The sequence below is a fragment of the Coenobita brevimanus genome, chromosome 94 (assembly GCF_032717465.1).
Source record: "Coenobita brevimanus isolate Jiangsu-jjx chromosome 94, ASM3271746v2, whole genome shotgun sequence".
Taxonomy (NCBI): domain Eukaryota; kingdom Metazoa; phylum Arthropoda; class Malacostraca; order Decapoda; family Coenobitidae; genus Coenobita; species Coenobita brevimanus.
Genome location: NC_137047.1, coordinates 27,416,951 through 27,431,807, shown reverse-complemented (window position 1 = coordinate 27,431,807; position 14,857 = coordinate 27,416,951). Strand labels below are relative to the sequence as shown.

General features: G+C 42.7%; 1 protein-coding gene across 5 annotated transcripts in view; it reads right to left on the bottom strand.

Annotated features, from left to right (window-relative positions):
* LOC145412934 (bolA-like protein 1) overlaps positions 1-14,857 on the bottom strand; it is a 55,280-nt gene that overhangs the window by 32,668 nt on the left and 7,755 nt on the right. For 4 of the 5 annotated variants that reach the window (XM_080282745.1, XM_080282744.1, XM_080282741.1 and 1 more), the window contains exon 2: positions 3,189-3,266. The exons of the other annotated variant lie outside the window; for it this stretch is intronic. In XM_080282745.1, coding sequence (XP_080138871.1) covers positions 3,189-3,266 — 78 coding nt within the window. The remainder of the gene's footprint in view (positions 1-3,188; positions 3,267-14,857) is intronic. 5 annotated transcript variants of the gene reach the window in all.

Genomic DNA, 14,857 nt, shown 5'->3' with positions numbered 1-14,857 from the left:
TGATGATTGTGACACTGATGATAATGATGATGAAGATTTATCATCTTCATAGGCATCAATGAAACCTTAATAACTAAGTTTTTAGTAAATTGCTGAGCTGTGTGTTTCGAAGTGCTGACTGCAAAGCTACGGGAGTGATTATACCAAGGTTTAAATCCTGATAGGGACAGCTGCTGTCACTCAGGTGTCCAAATTTACCCTTTTTTGACTGGTAGGGAAAAATGAGTAGGCAACCTAGGGTTACACCTATGGGAGGTATCTGTGACAACCTGATGATAAAATAGCCTTGCATCCCGGGATAATCAGTAAATAACCTGCCACAGGTTTACGGAGAAGAGCACCATGATTTCTGCATCTCTAGGTGCTTGCATCTACCTTTACAGCAAAGAACACTGAAAAAGACAAAATATAAGGGCCTCCTAATCAGCTGCCTATTCTGAGGGTTCCATTTTTCTGTGAAGTTTATAATAAATTCTGGAAAAAAAAGAAGTCCCTGTAAATATGCTTGCTCCAATTATTTATTTTCTATTTTATCTGTGTTACCTTCAGATGATTTTATTCAACTCAAGGAGAGCTATCAGGTGTGAGGGGGTTAATGAAGACTCTTTCTAACCCTATCAAAACACTCTCTCCAAAGCTAAACAAAATAATTTAAGGGCACTGAGAATAAGACAACAAAACACAAAGCCACCCCAGCCATCCCAAACCTCCAGCCAAGCAACAACCTTCACTAATTCCCACCAGATACTCATCCTGCAGAACTTACTGGTACCCTTCCCACAGAGGCATTACATCACCAGATTATAGGGTTGAGTTTCACTGTTACCTTTTAAAGATGATCTGTCAGCAGACACGGGGTCTGAACTGAACTGGAACTGACAGAAAATTGAACTGAAAGAGAATTTAGAAGGGGCGGGGGGGAATCTTCAAACAAACTGAACTGAACTGGAATTTGGGTAAGTGATGTGCAAAGATATACTGTACTGGATAATGATTCTCTCTCTCTTTAAAATCAGCCAGTGAAGCATTCCTATTTCTAACTATCTATTACCTGACGCCTTAATCCCGCAAGGGGTGGCCACAAACAAATCGCCTCCATATCACCCTGTCCAATGTCACTTCATTGCATCGCTCTCAGCTCACACCCCCCTCTCTCATATACCTCTCCACTCCATCCCTCCATCTCACCCTTGGCCTCCTCCTCCCTCTCCCCCCCCTCCACCTCACTTGTATACCCTCATCGTTAGTCTCTTGCTCTCCATCCTCTCCACGTGGCCAAACCACCTAAATGTATTTCTCTTAATGCTTTCTATCACATCCACCTCCACACCAAAACGCTCCTTCGCTTCCTCATTTGTCAGTCTGTCTCTCCATGCAACTCCACATGTTCCTCTCAAGTAACTCATTTCCACTGCTCACACTCTTGACTTACAACAAGGTACATGCTTCACTTCCATACATTAGAGGTGGCATGACAATACTGTCATGTAGTGACTTTTTTACTTCCATGCTCACTTCCCTGTTCCTTATCACTGTATTCAAAAACCCAGCAACCTTCCTTCCCTGTTGTACCTTTTCAAGCACTTTACCCTCTGAATTTCCACCCTTACTCATCACACTACCCATGTACTTAAACGAACTCAAATTTTCCATTTCCTTCTCATCCGGCCTCACTGTACATTCACTGGCTTCACCTCTCTCAAAGACCATAACTTTACTCTTCTGTACATTCATCCTTAGATTCCATTTCTTACACACACTCCCAAACTCATTCACCTAGCCTTGCCGTTCCCCTTCGTCTTCACTTAACAATACAGTATTACTGCAAACAACAGTACAGGGAGTTTCCAAACACTATCCTCTCTTATTAGGGTTGCTCCAACATCCACTGCCCTACCTTGTATCTTTATAACCCCATCCATATACAGACTGAATAACCATGGGGACATGACACATCCCTGTTTCAATCCAACATTTAGATAAATTCTCAGTTTACTATCTACACGCATTGCAGCCTTAGCACCCTCATACATACTCTTCACAGCATTCAACATCCTCCCATTTACTTCATATATCCTTAATACTTTCCACATTCCTTGTCTATCCACCCTGTCATATGCATTCTCCAAATCCATGAAGGCCACATACAACTTCTTTCCCTTCTCTAGAAACTTTTCCACTAAAGATCTAAGAATGAATATCTGATCTACACAACCCTTTCCCTTCCTAAAACCTCCCTGTTCTTCTCCAACTAATTCCTCTGTTATTTCCCTAACTCGGTCAATAAGTATCGTACCATATACTTCTCCTATTACGCTAAGAAGAGAAATGCCCCTATGATTACCACACACTTCTTTTTCCCCTTTTCCTTTGTACAGGGGAATAATTATACCTGACTTCCAATCCTCCAGGACTCTACCTTCCTCCCAGGCCAATCTGCACATCTTCCATATCCATTCCACTACTGTCTCTCCCCTTCCCCCCATGCTATTTCTTTAACCTTTATTTTTGACTTATTTGAACATTGTACTATATTTGTTCTTGTAATTTGGTGTTACGTTTAATGTTTTTGGTGCAAGAGATGAGATATAATGCTCTTAGGGGACAAGGTATTGTTACTGGATAGTTTTCATCTTGTCAACTCACATCTCAGGTTGGTAAAAAAAAAAAAAAAGGGGGGGGGGTTACCAAGTAGCTATGTGTTACATCACTGCTTTACAAAACCATGCATCTGTTTCATGAAAAGTTAATTAACTGAGCTAGAAAGAGGCGGTACCTTAATTAATTAATCTATGATCCATGTTTTTCTTAATATAAATGAACTGAACTGAACTGGAATGAAATAAGACATGATTTTAACTGAACTGGAACGGGCAAATCTTTATTCTGCTGGGACTTGATTTAAACTGGGATTGATGATTTCATATTGTATGAAATGGATTTGTATTGGAATTAATAAAACTGAACTGCCCCCAGTTCTGTCTGCCAGTTTCCCCCAATTAATGGCACTAACTGTATGGACAAAGTTAGGCTCTTCTGGAATACATCCATGACTTATAACGAGCTGCATGTACTGTACTATACAGTATTACATTTGCCTGGCCTCATGCCCTTACAGCTTAAAGAGGATAAAATGGGTTTGGCATTTTTTACTATCTAATTAAATAATCTGACAGTAGTGAACGTACCTGCTGTCATTGCTTGGAGGGACAAACAACTTTTGCTTAAAAATGCCAATGGATGAATCAGTCTCAACGTCCTTCCACCTGTAAAAGGAGTCAAAACTTTAGCCCAATAAAAGGAGGAGGGGGGGTTACAATCACTGACTCACTTTCAACTCATTAGGCCCAACATATTTTTTTCATATTATACTTGTCCTTTTCAGCAGACTTTTTGAAATGGAGTGGGGTTAGATACAGTACAGTAATACAGAAAAACCTCGATATATCATACTTCAATAGACCAGAATTCGCTTTTATTGGAACTGAGGAGGTACTGGACTATATTCTTATATATCAGAAAAAGTCCTATAAAACCAGAAGCAGTCCAGACTGCCTGACTTCTTCAGCTATATTCACCACAATAAGGTAAATAAAAAATGTTTATCAGTGTACAGTACAGTATTATTATTCAGTTTATACAGTAAAACCTCGATATAATGGACTTCAACGTTGGGTCTGGTTAGTACTTGGATGAGTGACCGCCTGGGAACACCAGATGCTGTTGGCATCCCTACGTGTCAAGTGGGGTTGGTGGAGGATTAGTGCCCCTCCCTGTAAAACAATTAACTCTAAGCCCTTGGCCACCCCGTTTGGGATACATGGCGTCTGGCAATGAATGAATGAATGAATAGACCAGAATTCGCTTTTATCGGACCCAAGGAGCTACTGCACTATCTATCTATCTATCTATTGCCAGACGCCTCAATCCCATTTGGGGGTGGCCACAAACAAATCGCCTCCACGTTGCCCTGTCCCCCTGCCATTTCACTGCCCTGCTCCCAACTCACACCCCCCTCTCTCATATAACTCTCCACCCCATCCCTCCATCTCATCCTCGGCCTCCCCCTCCCTCTTCCCCCCTCCACCTCACTCACATACACTCTCTTCATCAGTCTCTCACCCTCCATCCTCTCCACATGGCCAAACCACCTCAGTGTGTTCCTCATAACGCTTCCTATCACATCCACATCCACACCACAACGCTCCTTTATATCCTCATTCATCAGCCTGTCTCTCCATGTGACTCCACAGGCTCCTCTTAACCCGCCCAGTCCCGGCCACTTTTCGACCACTGGTACCCCCCAATCCCGGGCAATTTTCGACCTTTTTTTTTTTTTGCTTAAACTTTCGCTTTTGGTGAGAAACATCGAAAATTCATAGAGAAATCGCTCACCTGAGGTTTAAAATACTCATTACAGGTAGGAGAGCCTCCTTACCTTACTGGGTTTTCTATCAGGCTGGCACCAAAGAAAACGAGTTCTATGGGAGGATAACTATTTCACACCATTCATAAACGGTATTTATTTATTTACTGTTACGAATTTATATGTAGTACAAGAGTATATTGGTTTTCAAGCAGTAATATAGGCATTATAAGCATTGTTTCACTCACTAATACCTGACCTTTTTTTGCCACATTACCTGATCATCATTTCTAACTGTTTCTTTCTCTAATGCTATGTAAAGTTTGTCCTCCACATTGTCATTGATTGGGGAATCACTTTGGCCCTGAATTTCGTACCGTGGCATGACATGGCTATACTGGCCAGGTCACTGATAACAGGCGAATTGCTGAGAAAAGGGCATGCAAGGGGGGGGAGGAGGTCATGCTGGGTAAGGCATTGTCTCTGCCTGGCATCTTGTTGAGGCAGTTGTCCCGTGTATACGTACCAAAAATGACTCGCGAAAATTGAAAATTGTGGAAATTATGAACCTTGCAATTGCAGGACGTTGAAGTACGTCCTCGGGATTAGCTGTGACAAAACGTGAGGACGTGGAAGTACGTCCTCGGGACGGCGCGGGTTAAATAACTCATTTCCACTGCTCTCACTCTTGACTTGTGTCCTTCCAACAACGTCCAAGCTTCACTTCCATACTTTAGAGTTGGTATCACAATACTGTCATGTAGTAACGTTTTCACTTCCATGTTTACTTCCCTGTTTCTTATCACTGCTTTCAAAGAACCAGCAACCTTTCTTCTCTGCTGTACCCTTATAAGCACTTCACCCTCCAAACCTCCATCTTTACTCATCACACTACCCAAGTACTTAAACATACTCACATTTTCCATTTCCTCACCATCCAACCTCGCTGTACATTCACTGACTTCACCTCTCTCAAAGACCATCACTTTACTCTTCCCTACATTCACCTTTAGATTCCATTTCTTACACACTCTCCTAAACTCATCCACCAAGCCTTGCAGCTCCCCTTCGTCTTTACTCAACAACACAGTATCATCTGCAAACAACAGTACAGGGAGTTTCCAAACACTATCCTCTCTCACCAGGGCCACTCCAACATCCACTACCCTACCTTGTACCTCATTTATTACCCCATCCATGTACAGATTGAACAACCATGGAGACATGACACATCCCAGTTTCAACCCAAACTTCAAAGAGAAAAATTCACTTAGTTCACCATCCACACGCACTGCAGCCTTAGTTCCATCATACATACTCTTCACAGCATTCAACAACTTCCCATCTACTCCATATATTCTTAATACTTTCCACAATCCTTGTCTATCCACCCTGTCATATGCTTTCTCCAAATCCATTAAAGCCGCATACAACTTCTTTCCCTTCTCTAGAAACTTTTCCACTAAAGATCTAAGAATGAATATCTGATCTACACAACCTCTTCCCTTCCTAAAGCCTCCCTGTTCTTCTCCAACTAATTCCTCTGTTCTTTAACTCTGTCAATAAGTATCCTACCATACACTTTTCCTATTATACTAAGAAGACAAATGCCCCTATGATTACCACACACTTCTTTTTCCCCTTTTCCTTTGTACAAGGGAATAATTATACCTGACTTCCAATCCTCCGGGACTCTACCTTCCTCAATTAGCACATCTTCCACATCCATTCTACTACTATCTCTCCCCCATGCTTCAGTATTTCACCACACACTCCATCAATTCCTGGGGCTTTCCCCAATTTAGCTTTCTTCATTGATTCCACAACTTCTATCCTACTGATTTCTTCCTGTCTTCTCACCTCCCTCCTTCTCCCTGCCATTCCCCAGCCACTTATACTCGCATTACTTCCATCCTGTATGTTCAACAATTCCTTAAAGTGTTCTCTCCATCTGCTCACTTTTTCTCCCTTCTCCACTAGTAATCTACCATTTTTATCTTTCACTCCCCTGCTAACCTCACTTCCACCCTGTCTTACTCTCTTCACCTCTTTCCAGAACATTTTCTTACAGTCCCTCCACTTTACACTCAAATTCCTTCAAATTCCTCATCCACTCTCTTCTTACTCTCTCTTACTAATCTTTTCATCTCTCTGGACTAAATTCCTATATATAAGAAAAAGTCCGAAAAAGCCAGATGCAGTCCAGACTGCCTGACCATTTCAGCTATGTTCACTACAAAAAGGTAATAAAAGACATGTTTATCAGTGTACAGTACAGTATTATTATATATATTACACCATCTGATTAATGTAGTGAAGTTACAACACAGTACAGTATTGCACTGGTAGTCAAAACAGTTTAAAAACTGTTCATGCGATCCGAACTAATGTCTGATATATTCGAAAAGGTCCAGATTAGCAGGGGGAAGTCCGGATGTTGCTTTTATTGGAATTTCGCACTTTTCGAAATGGTTTGGGCCCCAATTAGTCCATTATAGTGAGGTCTTACTGTATTATACCATTTGACTATTGTAGTGAATTTATAATACAGTACAGTACTGGAATGGTAGTGAAAACAGTTTAAAAACCATTGGTGCGATCCGGACTAATGTCTGATATATCATAAAAAGTCCGGGATAGCAGGGTTAAGTCCGGATGTCGCTTTTATCGGAATTTCCCTTATGAGAATGGTTTGGGCCACAATTGGTCGGTTACAGTGAGGTTTTACTGTAACAGCTAAACCTCTTCACTATGATAGCTTTTTCCTAAACTTGATGCGTCAGGTAATAGCAAGCAAAATGAAAAACTAAAAAACACATGACTGGATTCAAGAATAAGATCAGTTACCTGACAACAAGCCATCCTCATGGTAAACAGCAATTAAGCTACACCTTACCATGCAGTATTCTCAACTGAAGAGGTGAGACAGGCTGTGGCACAAAAGAAGAAAGCATACAATGAATGGATGAGAAATAGAGGCGTGGAAGAAGTTGAGAAGCGGAAGAGAGAGTTACATGCAGAAAGAAAGAGAGAGGTGAAAAGATTAGTAAGAGAGAGTAAGAAGAGAGTGGATGAGGAATTTGGAAGGAATTTGAGTGTAAAGTGGAGGGACTGTAAGAAAATGTTCTGGAAAGAGGTGAAGAGAGTAAGACAGGGTGGAAGTGAGGTTAGCAGGGGAGTGAAAGATAAAAATGGTAGATTACTAGTGGAGAAGGGAGAAAAAGTGAGCAGAAGGAGAGAACACTTTAAGGAATTGTTGACTATACAGGATGGAAGTAATGCGAGTACAAGTGGCTGGGGAATGGCTGGGAGAAGGAGGGAGGTAAGAAGACAGGAAGAAATCAGTAGGATAGAAGTTGTGGAAGCAATGAAGAAAGTTAAATTGGGGAAAGCCCCTAGAATTGATGGAGTGTGTGGTGAAATGCTGAAGCATGGGGGAGAGATAGTAGTAGAATGGATGTGGAAGATGTGCAGATTGGCCTGGGAGGAAGGTAGAGTCCTGGAGGATTGGAAGTCAGGTATAATTATTCCCTTGTACAAAGGAAAAGGGGAAAAAGAAGTGTGTGGTAATCATAGGGGCATTTGTCTTCTTAATATAATAGGAAAAGTGTATGGTAGGATACTTATTGACAGAGTTAGAGAAAGAACAGAGGAATTAGTTGGAAAAGAACAGGGAGGCTTTAGGAAGGGAAGAGGTTGTGTAGATCAGACATTCATTCTTAGATCTTTAGTGGAAAAGTTTCTAGAGAAGGGGAAGAAGTTGTATGCGGCTTTCATGGATTTGGAGAAAGCATATGACAGGGTGGATAGACAAGGATTGTGGAAAGTATTAAGAATATATGGAGTAGATGGGAAGTTGTTGAATGCTGTGAAGAGTATGTATGATGGTGCTAAGGCTGCAGTGCATGTGGATGGTGAACTAAGTGAATTTTTCTCTTTGAAAGTTGGGTTGAAACAGGGATGTGTCATGTCTCCATGGTTGTTCAATCTGTACATGGATGGGGTAATAAAAGAGGTACAAGGTAGGGTAGTGGATGTTGGAGTGGCCCCGGTGAGAGAGGATAGTGTTTGGAAACTCCCTGTACTGTTGTTTGCAGATGATACTGTGTTGTTGAGTGAAGTCGAAGGGGAGCTGCAAGGCTTGGTGGATGAGTTTGGGAAAGCGTGTAAGAAACGGAATCTAAAGGTGAATGTAGGGAAGAGTAAAGTGATGGTCTTTGAGAGAGGTGAAGTCAGTGAATGTACAGTGAGGTTGGATGGTGAGGAATTGGAAAATGTGAGTACGTTTAAGTACTTGGGTAGTGTGATGAGTAAAGATGGAGGTTTGGAGGGTGAAGTGCTTGAAAGGGTACAACAGGGAAGAAAGGTTGCTGGTTCTTTGAAAGCAGTGATAAGAAACAGGGAAGTAAGCATGGAAGTGAAAAAGTTACTACATGACAGCATTGTGATACAAACTCTAACGTATGGAAGTGAAGCTTGGACGTTGTTGGAAGGACACAAGTCAAGAGTGAGAGCAGTGGAAATGAGTTATTTAAGAGGAGCCTGTGGAGTCACATGGAGAGACAGGCTGACGAATGAGGATATAAAGGAGCGTTGTGGTGTGGATGTGGATGTGATAGGAAGCGTTATGAGGAACACACTGAGGTGTTTTGGCCATGTGGAGAGGATGGAGGGTGAGAGACTGACGAAGAGAGTGTATGTGAGTGAGGTGGAGAGGGGAAGAGGGAGGGGGAGGCCGAGGATGAGATGGAGGGATGGGGTGGAGAGGCATATGAGATAGGGGGGTGTGAGTTGGGAGCAGGGCAGTGAAATGGAGGGGAACAGGGCGACGTGAAGGTGATTTGTTTGTGGCCACCCCAAACGGGATTGAGGCGTCTGGCAATAGATAGATTGATATATTCTCAACTATTAACTCTTTAACTGCTAAGAGTTTCTCAACTACGCAAAACTGTCTGTCTGTACTGTACCTGTATAAAGCTTTATGATGTCCATTGAAGGACAGGGACTGGGCCTTCTGCTCCAAGGGAGAGTGATGCCATCCTAAATAAACAGTACACAAAGGGTACTTTGGCATAGCACCTGAAGTCTCTAACAGCCAGGACTTCTCTCAATTTAACCAAATCTTGTGGTATTAGCCTAAATAAAATACTACACCCAAGTGTACCAACTGCAGCAAGAGGGTGTTATTTCTACCTATCTATCTATCTATTGCCAGATGCCTTAATCCCTTATACGGGGTGGCCACAAACAAATCGCCTCCACATCATCCTGTCTCCTGCCATTTCGCTGCCCTGCTCCCAATTCACACACCCCTCTCTCATATACCTGTCCACTCCATCCCTCCATCTCATCCTTCGCCTTCCCCTCCCTCTCTCCCCCTCCACCTCACTCACATATACTCTCCTCATCAGTCTCTCACTCTCCATCCTCTCCACACGGCCAGACCACCTCAATGTGTTCCTCCTAATGCTTCCTATCACATCCACATCCACACCACAACACTCCTTCACATCCTCATTTGTCAATCTGTCTCTCCATGTGAATCCACAGGCTCCTCTCAATTAACTCATTTCCACTGCTTTCACTCTTGACTTGTGTCCCTCCAACAACGTCTAAGCTTCACTTCCATATGTTACAGTTGACATCACAATACTGTCATGTAATAACTTTTTCACTTTCATGCTCACTTCCCTGTTTCTTATCATTGCCTTCAAGGAACCAGCAACTGAATACTGCGCCAACTAATACTGACTAATGTACTTTATTTCAAAAAGTACATTATTCAGTATTAGATACTGTACAGATAAGATACAGTACAGGTACACTCATGCTCACTAATATCTGCCCAGGGGTGCCCACTTCCTACCTCAAAATACCCAGGGAAGAGGGGAGGGGGGAATGAAACGAGCTCCACCCGCCACTACCCCAGCTCCCGACCATCCCTCATACCCCTACCCAACCCCCCATCCCACCGGTCATTCTTAACTAGCAGTTACATCTCAAGCTAATTTCATGCTTAACACTCTTGGTGCCACTACTAATACAAACAAAGAATATTAGGATATGATAAAAGTATATAACTATCAACATGTCGCAGCAAGAAATTAATGCATTATGACGTTGACAGTAAAACAAAAACGTTAACAACAGCCACCTCAGGCCTCCTGTGTTGGGTGCACTGTTTTGCAAACAGACACACACACATATACACACACACACACACACACACACACACACACACACACACACACACACACACACTGAAAAACACAGACATAAATACACCCAAACACGCAGACACAGACACAGACACAGACGCATGCAAACACCCACAGCATGAGGCCTGGGATGGCCGTTGTTAACATTTTTGTTTTATTGTCAACATTATAATGCATTAATTTCTCGCTGCAGCGTGTTCATAGTCATATTATACACTTTTTACATATCCTAGTGTTTTATATTTGTGTCTTAGTAATGTGACTATGAGTGTAAAGTATGAGGTTAGCTTGAGATGTAACTGCCAGTTAAGAATGACGAGTGGGCGGCTGGGAGGGGTAGGGGTATGGGGGAGGGTTGGGAGCTGGGGTAGAGGCGGGTGGAGCTCGTTTCATCCCTCCTCCCGTCTTCCCCGGGTACATGGGGGTACGAAGGGGGCCCCCCTGAGCAGAAAATAGTCATCGTGAGTGTACACTACAATACACACAAAAAGACTGGTATCCGGAATCTTTTCGATCCCATGCCGGATAGAATTTGCGTTCCGGTTATATGGATGTGCCAATGCATTGGATGCCAGTTAATTGAGCTTTTACTGTATTATAAAATTAGGCATTTTTTTTTTTTTTTTTTTTTTAATGTGTCCGACTCTGGGCATAGGCTTCACAGCCTGCTCTCAAGGCCCAGCAGTCCTCCTACATATCATATACCTCTCTACATGTCACCATTTCGGCGCTAATACCCACCGTCCATATTGAATACATGCTAGGACTGTCTCATACAGGACTAGTGTATTGGTATTAGCGGGGGTATTTTTACATGTCGGCGGGTCTTCTGGTAGATCGGTAAAGCCTGATTTAATGAAATTCAAATCCTTAAACTGTTCCCTGCCCCAGCGAGGATTTGAACCTGGGTCCAGTACGACTGTAAGCCACCTCTCTACCGATTGAGCCACCGCCTCCCCCATGTTAGATACTGCGAGGATTCGAACCAGGGTTTGTAACTGCGTGGGTACGGCAGATTACCAACTGAGCTACCTTGCCACCCACCTTACTACGCACAAAGTTACGATAAGTTGCAGAAACATATAAGTATGACATTGAAAGTAATAACTTCATTGTATATCTGCAAAATATATTTTGCTTATTATCTGGTAACCGGCCGAATATCCAGCCGGATATTTTTTCAAGTATCCGGCCTATCCAGTATCTGGCTGGATAGCAAAATTTACTATCTGGTGCACCCTAGAATACAGTACTTGTTTTCTCGGTGCAAGTGGTCTACCTGTATACTAGTACGTGTGGTCTCTGTAAAACATATTATTCTTAAAGCTTTGTTTCATAGTTCTTGAAGTTTTTCCATGTTTGCTTGCCAAGATAAAGGGCCAGTTGAGCTTTTGTAATTCACTGCCATCCAAATGAATCACTGACAAACAATTTTCTGCAACAGACATGAGATGTGGAATTCTATTTATCTATCCATATATTGCCAGATGCCTTAATCCCATAAAGGGTGGCCACAAACAACTCGTCTCCATGTCGCCCTGTCCCCCACCATTTCACTGCCCTACCCCCAGCTCACACACCCCTCTCTTATTTACCTCTCCACTCCATCCCTCCTCTCATACTCAGCCTCCCCCTCACTCTCCCCCTCACTCACATACACTCTCCTCGTTAGTCTCTTGCTGTCCATCCTCTCCACATGGCCAAACCACTTCAATGTATTTCTCCTAATGCTTTGTATCACATCCACATCCATGCCACAACACTCCTTCGCTTCCTCATTTGTCAGTTTGTTTCTCCATGTAATTCCACATGCTCCTCTCAAATAACTCATTTCCACTGCTTTCACTCTTGATATGTGTCCTTCCAACAAGGTTCAAGCTTCACTTCCACACATAAGGTTTGGTATCACAATACTATCATGCAGTGATTTTTTTACTTCCATGTTCACTCTCCTATTTCTTATCACTGCTTTGAAAGAACCAGCAACCTTTCTTCCCTGATGTACCCTTTCAAGCACTTCATCCTCCAAACTTCCATCCTTACTCATCACACTTCCCAAGTATTACTTAAATGCGCTCACATTTTCCATTTCCTCATCATCCAAACTCACCGTGCAGTCACTGACTTCATTTCTCTCGAAGACCATAACTTTACTCTTCCCTACATTCACGTTTAGATTCCATTTCTTACACACTTTCCAAAACTCATTCACCAAGCCTTGCTTGGTGAATGGATGTGAAAATAATAAGACAGCATGGACATATTTAAAGAAACAACATAGATAGGGTGCCAAAAAAAAGTCTGAGAGAGGGACAGCGTTGGATGAGGCAAACCACATGTAATACAGAAAGAACATATTGAAACAGTATTTCCTACTTGTGAAAGAGAGTAGAGGATGTCTGAGAGACTGCGAGAGGTATGTAAGGACAGAGTAACCTGGAAGCAGTTGGGTCATCGTCATCCTGTCAAGGAATTCCCTAAGCAGAAACAGAGCATCAGTGATGATGATGATGATTATGATTCTTGTAACCTCGTGACTGAATGGGTCTGGGTCCAATGGCTACACAATTATTAAGCTAGGCTTAATAGATCTGGTTAGAGTGACTTTTAGCTCATAGGTTTGGCTAGCTTATTTTTAAGTTTCATCAATTTTAACCAATTTTTTGTATGGTCCATTTGAATATGATTAATGTACTGACTCAAGCTGACATGACCCAGCTTGAGACCCAAGGTCTCAGGTAGTTCCTTATGTGTATCCCAATATAGTAGTCCCTCAATTTATGCAGGTGTCATGTGCAGTACACACATTTTGTGTAAAAAGATAAACCCTGACCCGGTCCAGTAAACATGAGGGGAAAGAAAGAGTTTGCGCAGGAAAATCCCAGATGCTGGCCCTTATCTGTGACCATCACCCCCCCCCAACTTAACAATAAACAATCCATGTCTTTTTATGGGATTTTGCTAAAACAAATGGACATAATTAAACACTGCTAAAATTACGGGATGTGACATGACCTGCTTACACTCAATCAGCTGGCCATGCACACACACACATTGCTTGCCATCTGCCTCTCATCTCTTACACCTCATCATCATCACTCACTATGTACTCATTCTTGGTTTCCAGTAAGTTTTTTTGTTACAAAAAATGGTAATACATCAATGCGGCAAAAATGATGAGATGTGATTTTTTTTTTTTTTTTTTAAATCTATCTATCTATCTATCTATAGCCCGACGCCCTAATCCCGCAAAGGGTGGCCGCAGACAAAACGCCTCCAAGTCGCTCTGTCACCCACCATTTGACTACCCTCCCCCCAACTCACCCCCCCCTCCCTCATATACCTCTCAACTCCATCCCTCCACCTCATCCTTGGTCTACCTCTCCCTCTCCCTCCTCCCACCTCACCCACATACACCCTCTTAGTCAGTCTTTCATTCTCCATTCTCTCCACATGTCCAAACCACCTCAGTGTATTTCTCCTAATCTTCTCAACCACATCCACATCCACCCCACAGAGTTCCTTCACTTCTTCATTCATCAACCTGTCCCTCCACGTCACTCCACATGCTCCTCTCAAGTAACTCATTTCCACTGCTCTCACTCTTGACTTGTTCCCCTCTTGTAAGGTCCATGCCTCGCTTCCATACGTCAGGGTAGGGATCACAATACTATCATGCAGTGACTTCTTAACTTCCATACTCACCTCCCTATTTCTCATCACTGCTCTCAGTGTACCAACAACCTTCCTTCCCTGCTGTACCCTTTCACGCACTTCATCCCCCAAAGTTCCATCCTTACTCATCACACTACCCAAGTACTTGAATGCACTCACATTCTCCATATCCTCACCATCCAACCTCACTGCACACTCTGTGACTTCATTCCTCTCAAACACCATAACTTTACTTTTGTTTACATTAACTTTCAGATTCCTCCTCCTACACACTGTCCCAAATTCATTCACCAAACCTTGCAACTCCCATTCATCTTCACTCAACAATACTGTATCATCAGCAAACAGCAACACCGGAGTCTTCCAAATCTCACCCTCATTCATTAGAGCCACCCCCACATCCACTGCCCTACCCTGCACCTCCTTCACAACCCCATCCATGTATATATTAAACAGTCATGGAGACATCACACAACCCTGTTTCAGTCCCACATTGAGATCAAAGAACTCACTCAGCTCACCATCCATTCGCACCGTAGCCCTAGGTCCCTCGTACTTACTCTTCACAGCACTCAACAATTTCCCCTCCACTCCATAT